This window comes from Galendromus occidentalis, unplaced genomic scaffold (genome assembly GCF_000255335.2).
Source record: "Galendromus occidentalis unplaced genomic scaffold, Mocc_1.1 scf7180000077293, whole genome shotgun sequence".
Lineage (NCBI taxonomy): Eukaryota > Metazoa > Arthropoda > Arachnida > Mesostigmata > Phytoseiidae > Galendromus > Galendromus occidentalis.
In genome coordinates, this window is record NW_003805281.1 from 201,472 (window position 1) to 211,569 (window position 10,098).

The window sequence follows — 10,098 nt, forward strand, 5'->3', positions numbered from 1 at the left end:
GCTTAAAAACACATTTTATTAACCAGCCGAGTGTTCACCCGACGGTCCGAAACAATGCAGCAAACGCATTCCATCCTGAGTCTGTACAGGCATCTGACTAGTTTCTGAGCTGGACTTCTAGCGTCCGATTCTCAGGATGACAGGCACTAGATTCTTCGAGTTTCACCTTGCGAGCGCCTTCCCTACTACTGGAATCGATGCGGATCCCAGAACTGTTACCCGATCACGGGAATATCGGTTTCCGAAGTCGTGCCCCGGTTCGTAAAGGCATTTCAAGCATCTGCTACAAAAAGTGTGCTGTGAATGGCACTTGAGAGATCATGATTAAGGCTTCTTTGGTCCCCTCGTTTGGAAACGGATCGCTTCAACACACACACACAGACGTTCACAACGAGAGCCCTATGGCTGAATTATAGAGACCCGCGTAGACGTTGTTGGAAGGGTCGCGCCGATCGTAAATGTGCCTCTGTATTTCGTTGGCGTCGGCCACGATCCTGATCCACTGCTTATCGACAGACGATGTCCTGACAGCGTCGACCACGCTCTGAACGTACAAGGCATCCTCGAATGTGGCTGCGCTCTGCACGCTGTCTTTCTGCCACTGGTTCGACTTTGAGATGAACGCTTCCTTCAGGGAGCCGATCAGTTTGATCCAGCCCTTCACGTGCGCCTTCGGTAGATGTGGGGGATGGATCTTGTCCTGAAGCTTCTCCTTGGCAAGGTCGCTGATGTTCCGAGGCAAAATTGATGGGGATTGTTTGAGGTCTTCCACATCGAGGTACAGGAGATCTTCCTTCATGGACTCGGTTTTCTGACCATACAGGTCCCCGCAGCGAACCATGAGTATACCGTCGCTGCCGCAAATCGTCATCTCCTCCGAATACTGTCCTCGAAATCGAGTGTTTATGTTGACGGTCACTAGGGCACCATTATCCATTTCCATCTGGAAGGCACAGAAGTCGTCCGCCTGCAACTGATGGAAAATGTCTTTCGACGTCTCGAGTGTTCTCAAAGTACCCACAACACGTATGGCTCGGAGGCCGGTTATGAAGCTCACTATATCGATGAGATGACTTCCGAAGTTCGCGAGCGCTCCGCCACCCACTCTGGAGTCCTGCAGCCAGGTATAACGACCCTGGAACAGGCTTCCGCACATCACCCTCACATCAACGGTTTGCACCTGGCCAACGTATCCATCGTTCAGATGTTTTCTCATCTGCACGAAACAGGGCAGGAATCGCAGAGTGTGTCCCACGATCGATATCAGCGACGGGTAGTACTGAGATGCCTGAACCATCTTCAGGACATCGACTTTATCCAATCCGGCTGGGCGATCACACAACACGTGTTTTCCGATGCCCAATGCTTTCACGGCGATCCCCGAATGCAAATGAGGTTCACAGAGTATCACGACAAGGTTGACCGATTTTCGTAAGAGCACCTCATCTTCGCGAGTGGTCCAGAACGGGATATCGAGCTCGGCAGCAGCTTCTCTGGCGAGTTCCTGCGTGGTGGCCCACAAAGCTTCTATCCGAAAGCCGCGGGACCTCAACTGAGGCACGATGATTCGGGCCGCGAGTCCCGAACCGAAAATTCCTATACCGGGAAGACTTTTCGAATCCATGGGTCTGTCCAGTAGGTATCCTCGCTAATGGGGCGCCTTGGTGTAGATCGTCGACTGTGACACACGGGCGCACTCTGGCTGATTAAGCTCACTTTAGAGACATCAGGCGTCCGGAAATTTCAAGGTCCATTTTGTCGTTCGATAGGGCGAACTCACACGCGAACATTCGGCAACACTAACAGCAGCGGTAGACGGCCGTTGCTCGATCAGCACATGACACCTGTTCAGTGTGGCTCTGTCCGCACATTGAAAACGACGACTTCTCCCGAAGGGAAGGGGGGCCGGGGATTTTCTCAGTGACTGTCGCAGACCCGATCGAGACTAGGACCGTTGGCGTTTCGGGCACAACAGACAGGCGTCTCCTTCACCTTTCGTTCGACGTTTTAAGCACGGTATTTCATGTTGTTTCACGCTGTGAATACACTTCTCGCGTCCTGCAGCGAGCAGTCTGCGAATGCAGAGATCATACGACGGAACCAGCAGTTGCAGCCGCCGCCTTTCGTCGTCTGTTCATTTGAATTACCCTTTCCCCAAGTATTCGACCCTCTCCTAGAGAGGACCTTCGATCGGAGGTGAGCAACGGTGCTACCGATTGATGATCCGTGAAATGGCTGAAAACATGGAACTTGGGTCCAACATGGGACTTGATTCGGGAGTCCGCACTAAATGGACTCTCTGAGATCGGATGAAGATAACAATGATAGAAAAAGATATCATTGGCGGACGATGCGGCTCCGCTACGGATTCTGCGGAAATCTCCCCTCTCGCCGGAATATCATCCTTAACTTCGGATCTCCCGATCGCATCCCCCCGGGCTTCGAACATTAGCTGGGACTAACTCATCGAAAATTAACGGGAAGTGCTGAGGAATCCAGTGACAACGCCTGGACTCGCTGCCTGTCGCAGGGGATCATTGCTCTGAATTATCTCCTGAGTCAGAAAGACGCAAAAGAAACTCAGGACCGATTCATGAGACTCACCCTGGCAGTAGCAGCAAGCTACGATGAGAGGCTGTAGGAGCGATGAGAGGATCAATGAGCATTCAGGCCTGATTGCCTGATCGATCGATCACGGCAACCCCATGGTTCCTCAAACAGTTATTCGAATCGCCGCTTTTCCAGTGACCCCAATAATTAAAGGTACATCCTCTGCGGCGCGCTGATCCTGCGCTATATAATCCCTTGTAGCGTGCGGATTACCGCCTTACGCCCCTCGCGGAAGCGCGGTTTTCGGGAGCAGAGCAGCAGCCTGAGAATACCAGTGGGCAGTGGATGAATCAGGATGCTCGGGTGAGGGGAGATCTTCTGGCGCTCTCTACTCACAAAGATATCGTCGAATATCCGCAGATATAGTTTTCTCGCTTTCCCTCGAAGACGGACAAGTCTACAGATCGGACTCAAGGGGTGCATAGCTCGAGAACCTATGGAGTCAATACTCGCGCCGCACCAGTTCGAGGATTATATTGCATTGCTTGGCGAACTCGTATCCGACTATCATATCCGATTATCGTGGGGATAATCGTGAGGATCCCGACTGTGTTGCCGAGGGCTTGAATGCAGAGATCCCCGCGTCTGCAAAAGCCCGTTCCTCTTGTGACACCTGCAATCCCCCTGGGAGGATCGAAGACGGCCTTCACATCACAACTCGATGACGGACAAGTCGATGCCGAGAAAGTCAGGTTTGGGAGAAGCGGAACTCGGTGTACAAGGTATCGAAGCTTCGATGACTTGGGAATCATTGATTCCATTGGAAAGCCTCGGTGGCTCGCAGAGGCTCGTATCGATTCGGCTGATAGATATACGGAGTCCTCCTGATGTGGGGCTGAGCTCGGATTTCTCCCTCGCGGGAATTTCTCAGTACATTATACATCGATATATCCACACTACCCATCTATATATCTTAGAAGACCTATATAACTCTCTCGATACATAGACGGACTTGCTGGATTTCGGATCGAAAAGTCTCGAGTCTGGATACTTGCCCTATTCTGCTTGTTCCGTCCCGCTCAAAGAATCCAGCGATTTCTAGGGAATCTCAGTCTACAATCAGTCAGAGATTGAGTCAACGTGGACTCGTAGAACTCGGCATGGTCGAAGAGCGAAATTCTTCCAGCGAAACAGTTCTGAGAGAGTGCGGAGATCTGAATAATTCCGAACATTCTGCCAGCACCGTTAGTGCACTTGAAAGACACTGGAGCTGGAGAAAGGGTAATATCGTACGAAATCTCGATTGAATTCCAGAGAAGATCAAATTTTGGGAAACTGACAACGATCTCCGCAGTCGAGGCGACACCGCTTCGATGGTCGGTTTTTCGATGTTCGAGTTTTTCGATTCGCCGCGACAAGACGCCGTTGCGGAAATACAATTTTAGTTTATTTCAGACAAATAAGTCTGCAAAAAGGTGCGGTGATCATCATGGTCGACTCACATATGCGTGAATGTTGAGCGTATATCGATACTACCTACATCTTGACATCTCGTCGTGACTCAAGAATACATATCTCTGTACAAACATACAAGGCAGCGGATGCCACACTGGCATTAGAAGTATCGTCCTTCCCGCCCGTCTCTTCAGAAAAAAGAGGAGAGTCCCTTCCGGGAGGACCCCGAGGCATCAATGAATCAAATATCAAAAATTGTGACTCAAGAAGATATCGCGCTGGGGACATTCACCTCGAGCCTAATTGGCTCTCGCAAATCCTCCCGCAACGCCTCGAGGGTTTGAAGCGCATCCTTGATGCCCCTCCGCGTTTTCTGCAGGCTCGTATTGATCCGCGCAAACTTGCGACATTTCTGTGAAGAGGGAATCGAAACATTATCCAGTTTTTTCTTGGAGTGTCTGTTCGAGTTCGGAGCCGCGTTTTCGATTTCCACTCACTTTGCATTGAGGAGTTTCCCTTCGCGCTTCCGGCGCAGCTCCTTGGAGCTCGATTTTCATCGCACTGTACTGCTCTAAATGTTTCTGGGAATAAAAGAACAGCAGAATGAGGAAATTTGAAATTCATTCCGTGCATCTCATCGAGAACGAGTCCCAACGTACCTCACTATCGTGCGCCAGCAGCTCTCTACGGCTCTTGAAAATCTCATCGCAGAACTGGCATTCGATTGGGCTAGACTTGGTGTTCGTTAGACTCGATGGGAATATATTGGGGACCGAATTTCCCTTCGAAGTGTGAGCGAGACATATTGTTAAATTCTAAGCTCCGATGGAAGAGAGTCGGGTGGTCCCGAGATATTGAGGTCGAGAGTAGAAAACATCGATACACATTGCACTCACTTTCAGATGCCCGTTCGGCAATTTCTGATCGTCAGAGAAATGGTCCGAACAAATGTAATAAGTTAGAGCTAGGTCGGGATCTCTATTGTGCCGTCGAATCTGAGGAATAGGATCATATGATGATGATTCTGTGAGAGCACGGGTCGGCGCGGTCTCTGCGCTCACCAAGACATGATATCTGAGGGATTGGATATTTGCTCGGGAACTCACCATATCTATCCACAAGCAACGAGTCGGGCCTCTCGGTATCGGGTATATATGTTTCCCTTCAAATATAAATCCCAATGAGACTCAATTTCACTATACGGCGACGATCATTCATCTCACTCCAGCGTACGCGAGCATAATCTCTTCGGCAGTCGAATATAACGTGGGAAGGTCACGGAAATTTCCTCACCGTTCATGGGTTTCGTTTTGCAAGTCTCGATACTGCATTTCAGGGAGTTCAACGGAACTCCGAAGTTCCTGGTTCTTTTCGAGTTCGAGCTCATAGCGATTAATCCTCCCGCTCGCTGGAAGTACACGCGTCTCCGAATCTTCTTTAGCTATCTGTTCCAGGTTGAATTAGGTGTGTTTTCAGGTGCTGAAGAAGCCTCCGCTGCGGTGGAAAACGGTTTTTAGTGTCCATCGGATAGTTATCACCGGCCTATTGGGATCAGGTCCATTGTTAGGAAACTGGTGCTTGTGATTTCTGCTTGAACTTTCGGCTCAGCCTACGCGATCGCGTGTCTCCAAGGATTCGATGGTGACCCACTGGAGCTTCTCCAGGTCTTCGGCTTTCGCGGCACCGGACGGTATCTCTCATCTTCAGAATTTTCGGGGCTCTCTTCGTCCAGAGGTCGTAAGGCGTGGAGGCATCTGTCCTTGAGCAGCGGAAGTGATTAGAGAACGAGGCAGACCCTTCCCGGGAGATCAGACTCCGATGTCATCCGTTCGGTGCGAGATCAATGTCGGTCGTCGATGTCAGATCACTCCTCACAATCTTTGTCGCAAGGTGGAAATCTGAAGATCCTCATACCAGCGAGGAGACTCTGGAACAGTTGCGGCGGCGGATGCCCGTATCGCTTTTTCGGCCCCGCGCTGCCCCGTCGCGGAGATTCACGCTGACACAGTACCGAAAGTCGAGATTCAGACGCGGGAATCCCCGATCTCCATTAATGCATCGGCTCCTCTGCGAAATTCTCTTATGTCAACGAATTTCCCAAGAGGTCGAAAACTCGACAGTCTCGAGACTCCAAGAGGGTTCGAAATCTGAACAGACAGAGTGACTGAAGTTTGAGGCCATCGTTCGGTAGGATTCACTCAAAAAGGAGGCTACTGCTCAGATCCCATCTTAAGCTGCCCCCGGAGTCCATGAACGCACTACTGTCCTTCGGACTAATGAGGGAGCTCCGATGCGGGTCCGAAAGCCAGAAGGGGAAGCGACTCCCTCATGCGTCAGCGGTGAACAGCCCATGGCTTGCAGTGTTGCGATGCGGCTCTCTTCGTTGAGGGGACTTCACGGAGAGTCGGGGGAAGGAGCACCCAATCCGGATAATCGAGAACAGGTGAGTAGTGCAAGCTGCTGCTCTGGGGAATCCCGAGAGAAACTCTCAGCCGTCTGGGCAGCGGAATGTTGAAAACGCAAGGACCGCCTTATTTCATCGAGAGCTTAAGACGAAGAGAAATAAAACAGAACCCGAATCGTATCAATATCAGCTGATCGGTGTAGGCGGCTGGGATCGAAGCTCGACGGGAACACGAGAAAAACTCGATCATACCAATGATGATTATAGCATTATACCATTTCAACATCAAAGAGTCGGTTTTTGGGGGAATTCACATGGTCGAGACTCTACTGATCTCGGATCTTCACCGCTCTCGATCAGCAATGCGGGGATCTGTAGGGTGGGGGAACTCTGATCTGGGACCTGATTCTTGAAAACCGAGAAGCTGATAAGGGGTGCGCCGATTCACTCGAGGCATACGACCGCATTCAGATGACTAGTGAAAACGCACTGGCATGCTTTATGCGATCGAGTTTCTATGTTTTATTTATCTGCTTGCTTTAGCCTCGATCTCCGTCTCTTCTGAATTTTTCACAGTCGTAACAGCAGACAGCACGGCGACAGTCGTTGAACTCGATATGCAGCTCCGATCACCTGGAGGATCCTCATTCCAACGATTGCGGCAGTCTGTCTCACACAGCTTTTTTTTGTTACAGGTGTTGGTTTTTTCCTCATTTTCGCGTTTTAGTTTGTTGTTGCCTTCATTCATTCAAGGAGTCCTGCAGCTCTCTCAGTATAAACCTCAGCTCAACGCAGACATCGACTCACTTCGGACGAGACAGATTGAGGCCCCTCAAAAATCGGGTGCTCGCGCAGCGGCTGTCAGCTGGCCGATCAGCGCCCCCGACGCTTTCATTAACAACCACAACAGCAAGAAGGAAATAGGGGATATCCCTGATGCCGGAACAACGTTTGTGCTTCCAAACGATAGGACCAGCGATCTGAACAATGCGACCAATGATAATCAATACACTTGACGAGAGAAGAATAAGCGAACGAGATGCGCTGGTTGGCTGGCTGCTCGCACTCGCGACACCCCCGACTTTTCAAGCTCGCTGCAGATGATCCATGAGTCAACGGAACCACGATGCCGGAACGACGGATGTTGTTTCCCTGCTTGCGGACTGACTGAGGTGGTTTGTAGGTTGGTTGGCTGGCTGACTGTTTGTTTGCAGGTTGTTTGGTAGAGCAGCATGGATTGAATATCGTTGGTAAACCACATATATAGAAATAAAATAGCGGGGATGAAGGACAGCAGGCCCGAAGGGAAGAAGCTGCGGTGGTGGAACTTCCAACTGAACTTCTTCCGAGCGGGATTATCCGGTTTAGTATCCGGTGAGCTCGGCGAAGGTTTGGTCGAGCTCGTCCGAGATGCTCTTGTACTTCTCTTTCTCTTGAACCAGTTCGTCTGCAAGAGAGATAACGAAGAGGATTCAGTCAGCAGGTTGAGAAAACCCGGATCAGGGACTCGGGGCACGACGATTATCGTACTCGGTGATCGGACATGGGGGGACATAATCACCGAGAACTCGGACTATCATGGTCAGTCGAACGTGCCAAGCAAGAACCTTGAACACGCATCTCGCGGAGAAAATTGAGCAAAGGATCAAGCACCCGATTCTGAGGTTCGTCGCAATGCGAGACCGGCAGAAAACGGTTCAATCGAATGAGAATCGTCAAATGTTAGTTGGTAGATCACTACAAACCTGTTTAAATACGTTATAGAAAGCAGATGAAACGTGGCAGCGGAGAACCACTCAATCAAACGATCGGCAATGAATTACAGCAAACTCCACGAGGAGAGAATTCGATTTCTCCACTGATACCACTTTTTGGGATTCATCAAGCACGAGAAATTCTATCCTATCTGTCTGTCTGTCTGTCTGTCTGAATAAGAACCTGTTGGTCTGACTCGCACCGAATGTATTGTCTTGTGTTGCTTAGATAAAGTTTTCTTCTGGTTGAATAGATAGATTCTCTGTATACTCGCTCGGTCGCTGGTGTTCCTCCGACTCCGATAATATTGATTTGTATATTTAGGTAACTATATTAGTTTCCTCCTGTATGTATAGAATGTATGAGAGGGGAAGGTGCAAAATTGCAGTTGTGGAATGAATGTCGAAGACTCTTGCGTGTTCTGTCTGGCTAGCAAAAGTTGAAAGTTGGGGGCGGTTGTGATGTCCACTCTTGCACACGTTCGTCACGGCAGTGGCGGCGGCAACGCTCTTGTTGTCTTGGAGAAGATTCGCTGATCTAAAATGCGTTGGCGGGTGGAGCGAGAATGTTTACATCGACTGCAGATCCTTCAGAGTTAACTCCACGTCATTCTGCAGTGAGGCGCATTTCTCGCGCTCAGAACCCAATGCATCTGCAACACACGTTAGATCGGAACATGCGAAGGTTGTCATGAGAAAATTGATTGTTCGGCGAGCGAGCGGGAGCCGTGGGTTCCGAAATCGGAATCAATCGCGGTTATAAGGGCAACGTTTGCACGCACTTCACACAATTCTTCAGGCCTATAACTGACGACAGGGTTCGTTTTCCCTCAGTCGTCTCACCGGATCGGAAACTCTTGGCAAAGAAAACGGGAAATATCCGGAAACTCACCCTCGAGCCTGTCGACTTCCTTCTGGAGCTTCTGGACAGACCTCTCAGCGAATTCAGCGCGGGCCTCAGCCTATGGTGAGAATAAGAAAATTAGATACTTCGTCCGATCTCATACTATCGTCGTCAAGGCTCAAACGGGGTCGATCACGAACAAATGAAACAAGCTGAGGCGAGCTCTGATATTGCTGTGATCAGTTTCGATACCGGAGACTAGATTCAATTACCATTAATATAATTATAATTATCAATAAATCGAGATCCAGGCTCTAACGTTAGTGTGATCTCAGATATCATGGCCGTGCTATCGCTCCCGGATCCGGCAAGTTTCCGAGAAAGAGCTCGACCTTGACCCGAGAGGGGTGGAGTTCGTTGAGGTATTAGTTCTGGAGACGCAAATCGATGCGTATGACGGTACGGAGTGAGCTCCGGGCATTTTCTACATCTCTCGCCAAATCACGCTCTAGAGAGATTTTGTTGCTCAACTCCGTAACTCATGCACTACTGAAACTGCTCGTGTATTCGAGCGTCACACTCTTCCGACAGCGGTTTTACCTCCTGGAGACGACCAGTCATCTGGCGGATTTGCATCTCGTAGGTCTCTTCCTTTTGCAGAGCCTGATCAAGAATAACGGAACGATCGTTTTAGTTGTATCACGATGGAGAAAACTCACCTCCTTCAGTTTGCCTGTGACAGAACGAATCTGAAGTTCGTATGCCTCCTCTCTCTGTTGAGCCTACGGGTCAAGAGTGAAGCGGTTGCTTTTAGTCACAGGAAAATAGAAAACCAAGTATCTGCGTTCGGTTAGTGTTAACATCCAATTAATTTGGAATTCTCCAGCAATTCTACAATTATTCTGAATTGACACAGGAATGGATTGAGGCACTCCAAGCTCTGAAAAGGTGTCGACTAGCAGACTCATTTGAGGGGGGGACTCATTCAGATCGAGCGCTACTGGTTCTCCGGACATCGGTTTGCCAAAGAACGGGTTTCAGGGGGGGCAACCAGTCAACCTATTTAGTGAGTACTCGGACACATCCGACGG

At 49.9% G+C, this 10,098-nt stretch overlaps 2 protein-coding genes and 1 long non-coding RNA gene across 3 annotated transcripts; all 3 read right to left on the minus strand.

Annotated features, from left to right (window-relative positions):
* Positions 1-2,074, minus strand: LOC100907313 (glucose-fructose oxidoreductase domain-containing protein 2). Its single transcript, XM_003742158.2, has one exon. The coding sequence runs from the start codon at positions 1,622-1,624 to the stop codon at positions 386-388; it is 1,239 nt and encodes a 412-aa protein (XP_003742206.1). The 5' UTR covers positions 1,625-2,074; the 3' UTR covers positions 1-385.
* Positions 2,075-3,987: 1,913 nt separating this feature from the next.
* LOC100905865 (uncharacterized) lies at positions 3,988-5,570 on the minus strand. Its single transcript, XM_003742148.2, has 6 exons — positions 5,299-5,570; positions 5,112-5,167; positions 4,902-5,000; positions 4,665-4,787; positions 4,503-4,586; positions 3,988-4,417 (listed from the first exon to the last, which is right to left on the minus strand). Exons 1-6 carry the CDS (start codon positions 5,390-5,392, stop codon positions 4,268-4,270), a joined length of 606 nt encoding a protein of 201 aa, XP_003742196.1. The 5' UTR covers positions 5,393-5,570; the 3' UTR covers positions 3,988-4,267.
* A 1,334-nt stretch (positions 5,571-6,904) lies between these two features.
* On the minus strand, positions 6,905-9,791 carry LOC100906012 (uncharacterized). The gene is made up of 4 exons (XR_001951170.1): positions 9,727-9,791; positions 9,056-9,125; positions 8,155-8,816; positions 6,905-7,856 (listed from the first exon to the last, which is right to left on the minus strand). It is a non-coding gene; the product is annotated as an uncharacterized LOC100906012 (long non-coding RNA).
* Between the last annotated feature and the right edge of the window lie 307 nt (positions 9,792-10,098).